Genomic DNA, 17,616 nt, shown 5'->3' with positions numbered 1-17,616 from the left:
CTCCGATTGGCTGCCGCCCAATCACTCCGGCGTCGCTCGGCGTCCTGATTGGCGGCGCCGTTGCCGTGGCGCCCGGTCCTCCCGCCCCCCGAGGGACCGGCGGCCGCCATTGGCCGCCGCCCAAGAGCTCGGGCGCCGCTCAGCGTTGTCACGGCGACCGGCCCTCCCGCCCCAGGCACCGCCCACGGGAGGCCGCGCGGTTGCCATGGCCGCCCGCCCCTTCCCCTCGCCGGCGGAGGCGGAGGGGGCGGGGGATGGCGGGCGTCGTGGCTCCATTACCAAAGCCTGCGGCATTTCCTGTGTGCGCCAGGTGGCGGCGGCCGGGGAAGGCGCTGCCCTGGGGAGCCTCGCACCCCTCGGGTCCCCAAAACCTTTTCCAACTTAGGGATTCTGTGATTCACGCACATGGTGTCAATTTTGGGGTTGTCCTATGCAGGGATAGGAGTTGGACTCAATGATCCTTGTGGGTCCCTTCCAGTTCGGGTCATTCTGTGATCTGCGAGTCCTTCGGCAGGCAGAGTGCTGCTCGGTCGCTTTCCTGCTCCTGCAGCTACGTGCCGGCTGTCCCCGGAGCAGTCGGGAGAGCAGGAGGAGCTGGGTTTGCCCGGGCTGCAGCAGCTGCCTCCAGCCTGCGGCTCCGGCAGGGACAGAAGGAAAGTGGAGAGAGGGTGGGCTAGGCAGCGGGAGAGGGGAACACATCAGCTAGGGCCGAGATTCTGTTGGAAAGGCTGAGAAATGACAGAGAGCTGCAGCCGGGTAGAAGAAAGCAGGAGGAAATAACATTTCCATAGCAAAGCAAGATATGCTTTTGGGACACGACTGGTTACAAAATGCAGTATTTCCCTTTGAATTTTTAGTTTCTTGCACTGTGTTTACAGCATCGTGGTACGAAAATAGGAGTCTAAGCTTTGAAAGAGCAATATCACAAAGAGAGATGTGCTCATGCTCTGTTCAGCTTGACGTTGGCTCCTGGTTTTGCTGCAAAGAATTGCCAATGGCATCTTGGCTTGTATCAGAAACGGAGTGACCAGCAGGTCCAGGGAGGTTATTCTCCCTCTGTACTCGGCACTGGTGAGACCGCTCCTCGAATCCTGTGTTCAGTTCTGGGCCCCTCACCACAAGAAGGATGTTGAAGCTCTGGAGCGAGTCCAGAGAAGAGCAACAAAGCTGGTGAGGGGGCTGGAGAACAGGCCTTATGAGGAACGGCTGAGAGAGCTGGGGTTGTTTAGCCTGGAGAAGAGGAGGCTGAGGGGAGACCTCATTGCTCTCTACGACTACCTGAAAGGAGGTTGTGGAGAGGAGGGTGCTGGCCTCTTCTCCCAAGTGACAGGGGACAGGACAAGAGGGAATGGCCTCAAGCTCCGCCAGGGGAGGTTTAGGCTGGACATTAGGAAAAAATTCTTCACAGAAAGAGTCACTGGGCACTGGAACAGGCTACCCAGGGAGGTGGTTGAGTCCCCTTCCCTGGAGGGGTTTAAGGGACGGGTGGACAAGGTGCTGAGGGGCATGGGTCAGTGTTTGATAGGAATGGTTGGACCCGATGACCCGGTGGGTCTCTTCCAACCTGGTGATTCTATGATTCAATGATTCTATGAATTCAAATAGGTAATCCCGCAGTAAATCCTGCGAGAACCTTTGAGCATTTCTGGACTTTGCTTTCAGGGTAGTGTGTATGCTGTTCCCTGGGGGATCACTGCTTGAAAAGTTCCTTGGTATTGCGCTTTCTAGTGACAGCATCATCTGTATAGAAAGCTATGTAAGTCATTGAATCATAAAATGGTTTGGGTTGGAAGGGACTCCTGGCATGGGCAGGGACACCATCCACCAGATCAGGTTGAAGTTCTTGACATTTTTGTTAATGGGTTTCTTTTTCCCAATTAGTGTCTGATGGTTTAAAAACTACATCATTTATGTTTCCGATTAAGCCACTGAAAGGCTAGTGAAAAGTTCTCAGAACTCCATCTTCTTTGGAAAGCTGAGAAGCTATCTGTGTCTCATTGAGGTATGACAAGATTTAGTTACTCACAGGAGAAAACAACTCTCAGATCTCACATATGTGAGAAACAAAACTTGAAAACTCAAAATGGAAAAATCTGGACAGACCCATGCGAAACAATACAGCCCAAAGAATTTACTTGAAAGCAAAAATCTCTGATAGAACTAAAATAGCATTATAAAGAATTTAATAGAATTGTAACCACAATGTGATAAAGAAATGATCAAATTTTAGCTATGTGCTAGAGTTTTTCACCCTCCTACTGGTTTCAGTAAATGAAATTTTAACAGCAGAGTTAAAAAGAACAGGTGAAAAACTGGTGATTTCCCAAACAGATATTTATATATTGAGAGAGCTTTCTCAGCCTTTGAAACTTTCGCAGTTAAGATAATCTGCAGGCAAAACCAGAACTGATGCCTAAGTTAAAGAAGATCTAGAGACCAAGCATGGAGCAAAACTGGAAACATCTGCAAAGCAACCTGACAGGGAAAGGAAGATAACGACTGCATATAAACAAAAATAAAGAAAGTGAGGCAGGAGGAATTACAGATATGAAATGGCAGAAGACTTAAATTGAAAGGTGATTGAGAATGTTTACTCAAAGCTTCTAGGCAACTGAGAGACATTGCACCTGATGAGACACTGCAGAGCAACCTGCTTGCTGATGAAATGACTTACACGGCTGAAAAAAGAAAATGATGTAAACCAGCTCAGCAGATCTCTCCTAGGAAGATGGGTCATCACTGACACGCAGCAAAATCTTCATAGTGAGTGGCAGTCCTGAGATGTAAAAGCACTGGCAGCCTTTATAAAAGCATGATTGCTAAAGAGGGGTGAATGGGATGCCCTTTTTCTCTGAACTCAGGAGGTACAGGGCTGGTTTAACATGCAGGCATCACCTCAACTTCTCCGAGTGGATCAACAGCGTGGATCCATTCTTGGCACATGTTTGGGCTTATTTGAGCTGAAGCCCCTGTCCCAGAGCAGCAAGTCTGAGTCAAGTGGAGCTGCTGCCCTGAGCCCCTTCCCTTGCCTTGTGCTCAGCCTGGGTCAAAAATAGGCTCAGCTTCAGTCTGTGAGAGCTGCGTGTGGACGTGGACTCCAGCCCTGCTGCCCCGGCTGCGGCTGAGCACAGAATCATGGAATTGTTTAGGCTGGGAAAGACCTTTAAGTTCAGCAGTGGCTGCGGGAGCCGTGCTGGCAGCCAGCTCTGGCTCTTCCCCATCTCACAGCTTGCTTGCTCCAGCAGAGAGCCTGCTCTCCCAGGAGCCCTGGCTTGCCTCTTCCTCCAGCAGTGGCTGGTACTGGGTGGTGTGACCTGCGTGCCATGCTTGTTGGAAATCAGCCACTGCTCCTTCCCTCCCAACCCCCTTCCTTCTGGAGCGAGCCTGTGCTGGGCTGTGCATGATGCCTGGGGAGCTTTGCTGTTCCTTTCTCAGAGCTGCTCAGCCCCTGCTGAGCTGGCCAGACTTCTGCACATCAGCAGTGACGGGAAAGCTGGTTTGGAGTTGGACAGTGTTTGTAAAACCACAGAAATTAACAGGAACTCAATGGCTGGGAGCAGGACTGAAACTGCGCTTTTGAAAAACAAAAAAACCCAAACCAACCAAACAAAAAAAGATGGAATTTCCAGTTTATTTGTGCAATTTCAATCTGCACAAAGGATCTCATGACATTTCCACATTACAAATGATTATAATAATGGTGGGGTTTAATAGTTTTAAATGGCTGATACGCACAATCTTTACGTAGGTGAATAAGAAACAGAAATACATACAGAGTGAAGTCCCTCACTTTCCACTGGATCCCTGCACTGGTATTATTTCTAGCCAGTGGAAAGGTCTCTCAGAAGGAGTGTTTCTTGGGCTCTGTCAGGCACTGTTACTTGATGTTTGTATGAAGCTTAGCACAGTGTTTCACAACCTGTGGTTTGCAAGCCCTCAGATAAAAAGGTTAGGAAAATGAGTCAGGAGGTTGCTTAAGCTCTGAAACAAATAGTTTCAGTGAGATAGGACGGAGTCCTGTCTCAATACCAATACCAAGCTGACCATGAAGCATTTTCCACTCTGTACTCCTCTGTGTCTGCAGTGCTTTCTGTCTCTGGTCCGAGGGCCCTGGGGTTTATGTAGCTCGGCAAATAGTTGAGTGCACGGCTGTGCAGTCTGAGGCTGGAAAACGTGTGCTTGCATGGCTGGTGCTTGGAGCCAACAGACGTGACTCAGCCCTGAACTGGGAGCCCTGTAGCTGTCGTCAGTGCAGTGCTGTGTTCAGGCTAGTGAGTCTTGTTGAGAGACAAGGTGTGTTGGCTCAGGCTCTCTGCTTTACTGGCACAACTGCCTGATGCTTGGAAGAGTTTTGGCTGTGGTCCTGCTGGTTCAGAACGGGGACAGAGCTTGCTTGCCTCTGCCTGCTAAAGACAATGTGGACTTGCTCTGAGTCTGTATTGTTTCTTTCATAATTACTGTGTGATTAAAGCATTTAAGATATATTTGTGTTTTTAATTTGGCTGTAGAGTAGGGCAGGAGTTCCCCCTCATAATGTTCTGCTTCCTTTAAGCCCAGCCTGGCAAATTCTGATTACCTCTGAGATAGGCAGCATTATGAAACAGTCCTGAGTGCTTCTGCAGATGGGCACATCCCTGCAGCAGAGCTAGCCTAAAAAATCCAGGAGCAGATGAAAGAAAGGCTAAGGAGTGTAATTAAATGTGGCCTGTTGTAGCAGCGCCACTGGGCCCTGTAAGCCAGGTACAGGGTACAACTTCATTGCATGCATTCTGCAGTCACAGCACACTGAATTTAAAAGAACATGTTTTCACACAATTACGGTGTGTTAATGTGTAGACCACCAAAGAGGGATGAAAATCCTGCTCAGAGTGAGCTTCTCCTTCACTGCTCTGAGCCTGGAAAAGCTGTTTGCTCTACCTGTAGGAGGGGGTGGGACAAATAACAGTGGGCACCTAGTGCCTGTAAAACAAGCCGAAGCATTAACAGCGAGTGAGGGAGCATCTGTGGGCTAACTGTAGCTTGATGTTGGATAATAATGATGCTGGCATCAAATATTAGTGGCTTACAAAACGAGACTAGCATAGTCAGAGTGCTCATCACACCAACTAATCCAGGCACCAGCTAATACATGTCTGAATATGGCAGCAGTTGGCTGGCTGTATTGGTTCAGCTGGGTGTTTGTGCTGGTGAAAAACTGAAGAGCAGTAGTAGACAGGTGATGGGAGGGAATGTGGCTGTCAGTACAACAGTGGCAAAGCAAATCTGTTCCTTGGCAGAAATCTCTTTGCTTCGGGCCACCAGCCTCAGGCCTTCGGTTTTATGGCTGTGGGTATCTGATCTATCTACAGGGAGCCAAGAAACAAGCAAAGAATAAGCTAAGAAGAACTTGTTCAGGCTAAGAAACTCAATGTGCTAAAACCAGCATCACTGTGTTTATCCCGATCAGCTAGTAACTTTATGGAACCAATAATAAATTGGTAAGAAGAAGTATTAATATGTTCTGACTGTAGGAAATACAATGGAAACAGGACAGAGGACAGCTGTTAGGCATATACTAGTCTGCAAACTCTTTTAGCCTTCCTGGCTAAAGTGGTGATGTTGTATTTAAGGACCCTTTACCAATTGTTGTAGAAGCTTTCCTCTTATGGTGGAAATCGTTTTTTTCTTATAGTGGAAAGGACCTGAAAGAGACTGCTTTCACATTACAATTTTTATTTATGCTTCACTGCCATCAGGATGTGACAAAAGAAAAATGAAAGAAGTGGTTTGGGCAAGATTTACAGTTATGCAAAAGTGCAGAAGCCCAAGGGGCTACAAACTGTGCTTGAGAAATTCCAGCTATGAAGCCAGAAATAATGCGTATGGTCACTGGAAGGCAGGGGCCAATAGCCGGTGTGTGGCTTTGTGTTGGTAGTGGACATCTGTGGTAGGAACAAAGCCCAGTTGATACGAGGTTAAGGCTTTCAAAGTGATACCTAGCTAGATACAAAAAACTGGAACAGAAACCTCTAGTGACAAAGCACTGTGGCCTGTATCAGAGAGCTGAAGTCTCCAGATTATGCAGCAGCAGTCAGCAAAGATGGATTTTTTAAGTGCTGAGTGTTGATTGGTGTTTTATTTTAAGACTTCTAAGCTCTCTTCTGGATCATCATGCTAGTCCTCTTTTATGTTTGTGAGGGACAAGATTGTTTTGTTGTTTCAAAAGTGTAGTGGGTTATACAGGTTTTCTGATAACTAGAGGAACAGACCTACTTGCTTCATAGCAGAGATTTTCTTTTAAACACACATTTTGGACACTTGATTGCCATGTTCTCTGGTGCTGCTTAAAATATGTGTTCCATATCGAAGCATAAATACCACAGGGTATGACAGTTGCTATAGCAACTAAGCATCTACTATTAAATAGCACCCACAAGCTCAAAAAACATGTGTGGATTGTCACTACACAACGTATTCCTTTCTTTGCAAGCAAGCTAAGTACCATGTTTTCATTTCTGGAGTTAGTCTGTTTCTGATGAATGTCTTTGTGTTGTGCATATGAAGATCCTTTTCCCCCACCAGCTGTATCTTCCTTTGAAAACTACAGATACTGTAAGAACAAAATAGCCTGAAGCAGTTGCAAGCTGAAGAAGTTAATGAATAATTCTTTTTTTCATATATCCTTGAATATACATTAGAGTATGGCTTTCAGGTATTTTAGGCCAGATTTGAAGCTTACACCTTTGCTGTTCTGCATCTTTAGATATTACAGAGTATTGCTGTTGAAACAAGCCTTTTGGAAGGCACTGTGCCACTTCTGGAAATCCTGCCCCTGAAAGTTACAATACCGATAGGGCACTAATTTCCGCAGCAGTGGCAAACTGGAGAGTTAAAATTCAAAAGCACAGTTAAAGCTAACAAAACTCTTCAGAATATTTAGAACAGTTGCTTATTTTTAAGTTTGTCTCAAAGTTGATAAGCATTTGGGCCATGAAAACTAGGGGAAAAGGTAGAAAAATAGCAACAGTGATTTTCTTACACCGTAACTTAATTCCAGTGTTTGAGGGTTTAGTAACAAGCTATTGACAGCATTAGTTATTACACATTTTCCAATACAAAAAAGGGATTTTCCTTAGACCCAAAATTAATAACAAGGAGAATAAAATTAAGCATTGGTAAGAGAAACATGCTGGTATAGTAGTTAATGCTGTATCTGCAAGTTAAATTGACCCTTTGTGCTCATTGAAAGAGTAAACAAAGGCTGTGATGGCTTGTTGGAGTGTTTGGATTGTTGGCAAATTTTGTTTTAAGGTCTGATGAACTGATGGATTAAACTGGAAAACATACTTTATCCATGTATGATTGCTGATTCGATGGTGACTTATATGAATTACACAGCCATAAGAAAAAATGTATCATAAATTATAGTAGGAACACGGAAATTATAGTTTAATGAGAATATCCAAAAATAAGCATCAGAAGCAGGTAAACTAAGCTGTGAAAAGGCATGTAAAAAAATGTGGGGTTTTTTACCATCTTTTTTCCTAAGAGAATGATTGCTTGTGCCTGTCTGTCTTATCTGGCTAAAGGGCTAACCAGTTAGAAGCATGAGTATGAACACAGATAACAGGCTGTGAGCTAGTCTTGTACTCTGCACTGGTTCTGTGCCTTGGTGGGAACGACAGCTTTGACTTTTGTAGCAATAAAGGAGTGTTCACTCCTAGTGCACTCTCAGTAGCCAGTGGCTTCCCAGCAAACATTTTAACATGTCCAATGTTAATGAAATAATAAATATTTTATTTGCCTTACTGAGTCTGACTAACCGATAGCACCAAATGCCAATAGGCTTGGGATAAAGTCACTGGAGCTGCAGTGAGCAGTGGTGCAGGACAATGTGGAGAGTTGTTTGCCAAGGCAGGGAGGCAAAGTGGGACTCCTGAAAGAGTTGTTTAGAATTTACTGGGTGTTTATATACCACAGGGACTGGCTCAGCTGAACGCCTTAGATGGTATGTTTGCCTCCTGCCACTTACAGCCTCTCCAGGGAATCCTGGACAGATCCTAGCAAGTTCCATCATTCTCTATTTTTTTTGTTGTGTAATGTGAGGGAACTGACTCTCTCTTATTCTCCCCATGATTTTTCTTGCTTGTTTTCAGTTCTGGTTTTTTTTGGTTTTTTTTTTTGCCTTTCTTGTTTTTCTGCCTGTTTTTAGCCACCATTTGAAAAAGGTTCTGTATTTCTGCCATGGCTGGATAAATATTAGAACCCAATCTTGTGCCTGCCACAGCAGCTATTTGCACGGTAAGCATGAGCCACACGTACAGGCATGCTGATCTGTACATAGTGTTTTATCTAGCAGCACGAAGTCTTACAAATTTATGATTACAGGCTGTGAACTTAAGAAATGCAAAAGCTACAAATCTTTATTTTTTCCCACTGTTAAGTCCACCATGGCCGGCAGGAGAAATAGGCTAGAGTCTGGTGCCCTCTTGTGACTACATTAAACTCCTGGAAAAAGGTCATCCCGTGTCTTCAAAGGGATCAGAGTTTGAATTGCGGTGGAAAAACGTGAAGAAATTTATCCTAAACAAAAGCTGGAAGCATCGAAAAGGGGAATTAACCACTCAAAGTAATTTCTGAAATGAAACTTCTGCTGCGTGGTTGAGATCAGAGGCAGTAGACACAGGATCTGCAGTTGACTGGTGTGCTGAACCTTTGAATAATGTGCTGGTTTCATAAAAACTTGATAGTCGATTAGACATAGGATGCTGAAGCACTGACGAGTCGGGATTATAAATTAATTCTGTACTGCATTGTGGAAAGAAATGACCAAACTACTTTTCTTTATCAAAAAAAAAAAGAAAAAAAAAGCTTTTCTCCAAATTCTGAAGGTGTTTGAATTCACTATGATCTGAAACTGCAGGTCAGCAAAAAAAGTTCAGACTCACATTTAATTTTCCACAGCGTTAAGGGGAGAAAGGTTAGCTTTACAGCTGAGGTTTAGCATCACATTGATGCATTTGTAATGTTTTTCAGTATCTCCAGAGGAAAAAAAAATATTTTATGGGAATTTTCCATGTACAGTTTTACTTCACATTCGGAATTTCACTCAGAAATGGTTCTAATATCTGAAACTGAATGATAAGAAAACAAAAAGACAAATATTTAATATAATTCCCAGCTTCTTCCCTCTCACTAGAGGAGAACATTTCTGGTCAGAAGAGGAAGTGACTAGTCTTTGAATAAAGTAAGCAGGGTCCATTCAGCCTCTTATTAGGGAAAGCCCCTTACTGAGTTATAAAATTACACACACCTTTGAATTCTGCTTTTGTGGAGTACTGATGTTACCTTTTGGCCTTTCATTTCCAGTCAAATCTTTTCTGTTACTACATTACAGTCTGCGTCTCCTTCACACCCCTGTGTACAAAGGAAGTTCCCTGTCCACCCCGTTTTTCTTATTCCTGACAGGAACTTCAGATTTGTACTTGGCCTGGCTAGAATGTCCTGCCTTTTGCTGACAGGCTCTTCCCACAGTTACAGTCAAGAAAGCAAGAAGTCAGTCATGTTCCTGAGTTCCCTTGTTATTTAATGTACATTTTTCTTTCCTTTTTCACATTGCTGCATTCAGTCCTTTGTTTAGTTTGAGACTTGCGCATTTGTTATCTTTGGGATATAGCTATTATTGCAAATGATACAGTAACGTGCACCATTCCCCTGAGAGCTATGGACTGTCCATTTTCATAAGCCTTATTTTGTCTTGGAAAGATTTGAACAAAAGAGTTAGAGGTAGATAGGAGCCATACATGTGGCTAAATGGAAGCTGACAGGATTTTTTTTAATGCCTTATCAGATGTGCTTTATCCACCATATTGTCAAGTCACCTATATAATTCAAATATACAGTAATAAAAACTACCTGTGGTGGATAGTATAAACCCAGTCTGCTTACCTATATTTAAGAACAGCAATAAACAACCCTAAATTAATCAAGTAGGTAAGTAATAATGTTGTTTCAAGTATATCAGGCTTGTAGTGTCAGAGACACATTCCAGAAGTCTGGTGCCAAGAAAGCGCTTCCCACCCCATAAAAACTGTGCCAGGAAGGAAAGAGCTTGAGAGGCAGTGTCCACATGAGTAGATCTCAAGGTACAACATGTTTTCGAGATTATTGCTAGCTTACTGTGTACAGGAGTTGCAACAGCAAATTCTGTTAGCGTTACCAATTCAGTCTTATACCAGAGAGGTACCATGAGCCTTGTGAGCCCTTAGCCCTGAGTGTTTCCAATCTGAAAGTCAACTCTGTGGATGTGTATTGCTTTTACCTTTTAGAAACAACAAAAGGCCTCCATACACCGAGATAGCCCAGTGAAGAAAAATCCCAGTGACGTTCCCAAGGGTCTAATGCGCATGGTACCAGAAGGAGACCCAAAGTTAAAATGAATGACAGCATATTTTTTTGTTCTGATCCCCCAGAATACGAAGCAAATGCAGTGCTTTGAACCCTGAAAGTGCTCACTCATTAGAATTTGTGCTTTAGTACCTTATATTTGTCTCCATGCAGTTCATTGCCCTGTTGCAGTAAGCTCTGAATATGTATATGATGCACCTGCTCACTCTTTCTAGTATCTCCTGCAAGGGCTTGTGTTTTAAACTGAGAAGACAGACAGCGCTCAAGGGAAGAAGTGTCCCATTTACAGATGGGGAACTGTGATACAGACTGGTGCATTTCTAAGTAGCTTTCTGAACAGACAGTTATTTGCATACTTGTTCAGACCATGTGTGACTTTAAGTTTACAAGGCTTTTCAGGACTTTGTACAACATCCTTTTCCCACGGTATCTATCTTCTCTTTGATTCTTCACCTCCCTCAAGAAAATATTTCATGACAGATCTTTGAACATACAGGGGATGCCCTGTCATCATGGGCTGAAATGTGTGGACTTTGTTACAGACCGAGGCTGCCAAACAGGATGGATCATTTCATGGTGTACCAAGAAGGTTTATTTTGAGGTCGCTGCTGTAGGTGATATTCATGTGATGTTTTGTGAAATTCTTATCACACAGCACATCAGCTCTGTTCGGCAGACTTTCTGTCTGTCTGCAAGGCTGGTTTTTGCTTCGTTGTCTCTAAGAGTTTCTTACAAGACAGCGTAAGAGAGGAAAACCGTAGAATTTGTCAGCAATCTGAATTACAGTGATGAGACATAATGAGTTTGCAGTCATTCTCTTTCTTACCTATTGTTCATGGTAGCTTTAACTAACATCTATTACGAGGATATTAATAATAGTCTAATGTGGGATAACAGATTTCTCTTTTTATGGTTCACATTGCTTTCACTTGAAAATAACATTGTGAGGCTCTGCTGCATCCCGGGTGCAGAGTATGAGAAGCACTGTCTCCTGTGCAAAGGTTAATTGTGCAGGAGAAAGGAAGTGCACCAGGATGGAAACCACCCCAGGAGGTACTAGAAGAGATGGAGAGGACTGGTAAGTGTCCTCATCTCTAGACACTAGTAGCAGAAGACATGTTGGGATACATAGCTTTGGGGATGCTGCCGCCTGCATGCTTCCCTGTGCACCAAAGAGGTAAAAAATTGCGTCTGTCTGCTGCATCCCTTCTGCCATTATTTGTGTTGTATTTCAGCACGGAGTTCACAGTAAGCACAGCAATAGAAGTGAGCAGAACACCGAATGAAGAATCTGAATCATCTGCCTGCTCCCTGGCCAAATTCCCACTGAGTTATGATGTTATGGTGTGGAATATCTGCTGGCCAGGTTGGGTTAGCTGTCCTGCTCTGCACCTGTACACTATGAAAACATAGAAAAATGAAAAGTCCTCCATTTCTTAGCAACAACTGGAAGCATCAGTGTATTACTGACACTATTCTCATACTAAATACAAAAACCCAGCAACTGTTGGGAAGAAAATTGACACTGTTCTAGCTGAATCAGGACAATTTGCTAACTTTAATTTGTGCTGGTTTGAAAATAAGACAGTTATTCCAAACTATGAGGCAGCTTTGGCATTATTTCACTTATATAGAAGATGTTTCCTAAAAGTGTGACCTGTAGGATGGCAATGTGCTCATGAAGAAAAGCTGTTAGATTGTGGATGTTTTTGAGAGCCTGGTTCTGAGTTTGGTTTCATCACTCGCTCCCCAGCGGAAATGCAACATTGGGTTGCACACAAGCAGAGACTAAATCAGACCAGCTACCAGGTCACCATCTGCAGATGAAACGTTGTCACGTATATAGTATCTGAGTTAATTTGTATCTGGTTTTGTCTGTTCTGTATAACTAACTCTAATACTGAACATGAAAGCACTTCTTAGGCGGGAATAGAGTTTTATAAGTGAAATATAAGTAAAAAAGCCGTCTTTAGAAATAACTTAGAATTGATGAATAAACAAACAGATCATATATATAGCCTGCAAAAAACTAGTTTGGCCAGCTCTAGTTTATAGCCAGAAATTATTTGCTTCATACTTCACAGTCACACTTGAAATAACCAGCAATATGTTTATCTCCGAGGTACATTATGAATGTCTGAGACACATGTAAAAATAAAAATCATGTTTTATTTACTAACTATCCCACTCTTCCTTAAATCAAATTACGGAGGTATACCTGAGTAAATGTTGAATACAAAAGAGAGTGACATTTTCGAATCTTGCCCCTGTGACACTGGTGAGTGACTTATCTGCTGTGAGCCATATGTGTGCAGACCTGGCCATCTAAAGATCAGATTGGGAAGCACGGCCTGGGTCTGGTTCTGTACTCTCTCCAAGTCATTGAATAGCTTAAGCTCAGTTGAGAATGTTGGAGGGCAGTTCCAAATATATGGGCTGAGAACTGAGGATTTGATGTAGTAAGTGAACCTTTCTTCAGGCCATGAAGCAGTCCCTGCAGACTTACTGGTACTGTCCCTGCAGGAGGAAAGGATGGAGGATCCACACAATTAATTTACCCTTCAGATGTGCTCTGACCTGAGTAGTGTCCTTTGCTGTGTCTCTAGCAAGTCTCCCAATGTTGAGTCTTTCTTTGCTGTATGGCACAGTTGGATACTGTGTGCCAAAACAGATGGCATGCTTCAATTTATCACATAAGAAATAGTCAGCTTATGTGATAGGATAGTAACAATGTGGAAATAGCATTTCTTGATGTCCTCACTCATATGTAAATCTGCTTTTCCATTTATCCAAAGGAGTCAGGATTTGCAGTTTTCCAATGTTGATATGTGGCTTGATACCAAGCCCCTAGTCTCCAGGGGAATATTTTAGTTTAGAAATCACCTCTGGAGATAGTCTAGGTCATCTTCAATGTTGGATAAGGATGTACAGGGCTTTGGCACCCCCAAGGCTTTTACTCCAGGATGCACCTGAACAAAGAAGCTCCAAGGGTTTTAATTAAAAAAAGATGCATAATGATGCAGTAATTTAGAACAGCGTGTAATTTAGGCAAGGCAAAAGAATTGCAAAAGTTGCATCAGATCCTGCTAATCACTGTTGCCTGCACCTACAGCAGTGGGCTCCTGTATTGGTTGCTGTGAAGACATTCATGTTTTATCAGAGGAAAAACATCACAGAGATTTCAAAATTCATCAAGATGCACATTTAATTTGCATCCATTTCAGTCAGTTCAGAAGCCTGTATCTTTGTTTTTTTCTAAATTCTCTGCTGTTATTCACCAGAGTTTTACATGTAGACTATGAAAATCTTGGGGCTGGGGCAGTTTGCGTATGTGTCTTCAGAGATTAGCCACCAATGCCCAGGGTGATGGGGCTGTTACGAGCAGCCTGCTGCTGACTTTTTTAGTAATGGAAAGTTAGACTCTCAGCAGAGTTACAGATGATCAGCACTTTGCAGATCTCTCCTTGATACCTTGTTTGATCTCTGGGATGAGTGTGAAAATACAAACTTTGTTTAGTAAAATACAAATTTGTTTAGTAGCATCATAACAGAATTTCACATTTTGCCAAGAAACAATCTCCTATTCAATTCAGCATTATGTGAACTACTTTTGAGAACACAAACACTTCACAGAAGGATGCCAGAGGAGTCATTAAATAGTAGAAAAAATAAATACGTCATAAATACAATGACTTGGGGAAATGCCATTTTGACACAATGCTTGTTTACAAAACTGTGTAAGAATAAAGCATAATATACAGACATTTTTAAAACATTAACAAGTATTGTATATACATTAACATTGGCTAATGATAGTTCAATTCAGAAATATCAACATTAATGACAATTTAAAAATATTACAGAAATACAACAGTATAAATGAAGCAGAACGACAGTGTGAACCCTTCACAAATTCACACTCAAATAAACACCCAAATGATTCATGATCTTTGTCTGTTTTACTTTGATCACGTAAAAATAGCAAGAAGCTGTTTGGGTTAATCTTGCCATATTTGTATCATTCTTATTTTCTAATTTCTAGTTTGAAGACACAGGGAACGACCATCAATAATTTATTCATAGCGAAAGCGGCAGCACCACCAACAGAATCTGCCCCAGCATACTCTCAGTGTGCACCACCAGCGTGCCCGAGGTAGTTCCCATCCATGGGGAGTAGGGACAGTGTTCTCTAGGCTGCCAGCCCTTCCTTGCCAGTAAGGAACCTAACTCTTTTACAGACTCCTGCACAGTAAAAGGTGGATCAATATCAAAAGGGAAGCATCAGCTAATTCAGAAATGAAGCACAAATTCAACAAACATTCAGAGACAGCGTAACAGCAGCCCCTGATGCAACTTGGAAATGTATACATTTTCTATATATTTCAGTGCATTCCAGATTTAACTGCAAAACCAAGTAAAATCTACTGATTGTAACATGTCAAGCATTAGAATTGTACATTTTAAGAATTTCAGGACAGTGGAGGATCTTGACCTATGCAGTAGAAATACTGTTGGTCTGTGTTGTCAGGCCACTGTTTTGCCTTCTAATTCTCCTCAGAATGTGCAAGATAGATAAAGCTGCACACTGAAGTATTAGGAACATTTTCATGGCTCTTGTTGAAAGGCTTCCTTATTTTTAATATTTTCCACTGGTTAACCACAAATGTTAACAACAGAGAACGTGCATGAGAACATGAACATGTACCTCCTTAAGAGCTAGAAATGTCAACTGTTAAGAGTGGGCCTTATGTTGTTCTTCTCAGCAGGGACTTCTTTTTTATCCAGCTCAGAAGATAAAACTGGTTCTAAATCCATATGAGAAAAAGAGTCCAAAAATTAAGCTTCTAAGTTTTCAATTTGACTCAAACTAAGTTACTTAGTTTATTCTACATGTCCTTAGCAAAGCAATATTTTCACCAATGATACTGATGGGCAGACTTTATTGCAGGAGACAAACAGAAATGAGAATTATTGCTCCTGTAGCATCCTCAAGGAGTTGCATCCCATTTGCTATGCCCAAACTTCCTATGGACGTCAGCATATAAATACTTGTGTGCTGCAGTCTGCAGCCTGCAGCTGGCATTAGGAACTTCTTATTTGTGTCAGCAGCTAACTGCTAGCTGCCACCCTCTTGGTCTTTGCCGCTATTACAGGTCTTTTGACTGTCAGATGAATCTGGTATTTCTTTGTTTTCTTCTCTTAGCCCTCCTTCCTGTGATTCCTTTGACATTTTCAATTTTACGCTGTCACTCTTATAATTAGTGGATGAATTCAGCCTGAGTGAGTTCAGTCTCCATCTTCTCAGACTCCTACAAAAATCTTTTCTGACATTTTCACTAACCAGCACGTAGATGATTGGATCGGCAATGCTATTTGCGGTGGCTAAACACAGAAAGACTGTAAAAATTGAGTATATTTCTTTTTCAAATGGACATGAGCAATTCTGATGGAACAGAAAGTATATGGATCTTATTATGAGTACCACATGGTAGGGAGCAAAGCAGATCAGGAAAATAACAATAATGGTGACAGCCAAATACTTCACTTTGGCTTTTTGACGACAAGTCAGGCTGCTGCTTGTTTTTGTACTTTGGAAAATTTTGTAGTTTGTGAAAATAAGGATTGTGAAAGGTATCGCAAATCCAAATAGGAATCTGGCAATGCCAAAAGCAGCCAATTTTATATCAAGGGGCAAAGTCTCAAAGCACGTCGTCTTATTCATATGAGCTGGATGATCTTCCATGTAAAATACCGGAGTGTGGATTATTGCAACCACAGCAAAGAGAAAACACACTATTATGATTGCCTTTTTCTGTCCTCTTTTCCCCCTTGATTCCAGAGCATACACCACTGCCACATAACGATCCACAGAAATGCAGCACAAAAGCAGAATGCTGATGTATATGTTGCAGAAAAAGATGAATCCTGTTATTTGGCAGGTCATTATACCCATTTTCCACTGGTGTTCATCTTGCACGTAGATAATCCAGAGAGGCAAGGTACTTAAATACATCAGCTCACACAATGATAAACTGAAAATGTAGATGGCAATTACTTTATTCCTTTGGATTTGTATGAATGTAAGCAGGGAGGTTAAGCAATTTGCTGGAAGACCTATGGCAAAAACAATGCTGTAAACAGCAACCAGAAGCATCTTGCTGTCTTTGTAGGGAATTCCTGTGCAAGGGGAGCTATTATTTGTGTTTGTACAATTTTCCATTTTTCTTTTTCCAGTAGATTTTTCCTGAGAATCAGAAGATAAGTTGGAAAGTTAGCATTTGCATCACTTATAAATGTGTCAGTGAAGGTTTTGGTCTCATAGTTGTCAACAGAACAGTTTCCTCGTCAGAGGAGACAGTGGGGTGCTTGTCTTTGGGACACAGGCAAGTTTTCCAAGACATGCTGATTGCTTGTACTTTCTCCTGGGAGTCAAGTCTGATTTACTTCCAGGAGAAAGTGCCTTTCTTCACAAGGAACACCTTCGCTACAGCATGCCTGTTCACTAAAACAGGGTATTGTGTGCCTCGCTTAATGACCTCCCAACTAACAGGGATGCACTTTAATGATGGAGCTTCTGTAGAGATTTAAACAACACAGAATATGTAAACAAACACAGTTGTGATAACTTCCTCTTGACAGTGCTCTTATATATGCCCTATTTTCATTCAGTATTGCCCCAAACAACAGTAATGGCTTCTATGAGTGCTCCTAAGACGCAGGGCTAGGTGATAGAACTGGAAACCAAGGTAAAAGTCAGCAACATAAGGAAGAAAAAATTGTTATTAAAATCGGCTGTAACCTAGGTTCGATGCATTTGGCGAGAAAAGAAATTGTGCAGTACAGTATTGTATTACATTTATAGAAATGATTTTGAAGGCAATCTATTGTGATGGCATTGAGTTGCCTTAACCCTTTTGCCTCACTTCACAAGAGATGAGACGGAAAACTTCAGTTCCGTGATGCAGTTGTGAAGTACAATACACTACATTATTATTATTATTACTACTATTATTATTATTATTACTACTATTATTATTATAACAACAACAACAACAATATAACCATATTAATATTTTTATTAATATATATTATTACTGTATTTCAACAATTATTATCATTTATATCATATATGCATTATGCTAATGTTAGGTTATGTAGGTTAGCTTAGGGTAGGTTGCGTCAGGTCAGGTATATACATCAACTCGCTTAACGATGAAATCGAATAACGAT

General features: G+C 42.1%; 1 protein-coding gene across 2 annotated transcripts in view; it reads right to left on the bottom strand.

Moving 5' to 3' along the window:
- Positions 1-14,156: 14,156 nt before the first annotated feature.
- Positions 14,157-17,616, bottom strand: part of GPR132 (G protein-coupled receptor 132) — a 44,248-nt gene continuing 40,788 nt past the window's right edge. For both annotated transcript variants that reach the window (XM_069858937.1, XM_069858936.1), the window contains exon 2: positions 14,157-16,630. In XM_069858937.1, coding sequence (XP_069715038.1) covers positions 15,503-16,606 — 1,104 coding nt within the window. In that variant the 5' untranslated portion in view covers positions 16,607-16,630 and the 3' untranslated portion in view covers positions 14,157-15,502. The remainder of the gene's footprint in view (positions 16,631-17,616) is intronic.

This window comes from Phaenicophaeus curvirostris, chromosome 5, assembly GCF_032191515.1.
Source record: "Phaenicophaeus curvirostris isolate KB17595 chromosome 5, BPBGC_Pcur_1.0, whole genome shotgun sequence".
In the NCBI taxonomy this organism is placed as follows: Eukaryota; Metazoa; Chordata; class Aves; order Cuculiformes; family Cuculidae; genus Phaenicophaeus; species Phaenicophaeus curvirostris.
Note: the sequence above shows the minus strand (reverse complement) of the source record. Positions and strands in the feature narration are given on the sequence as shown.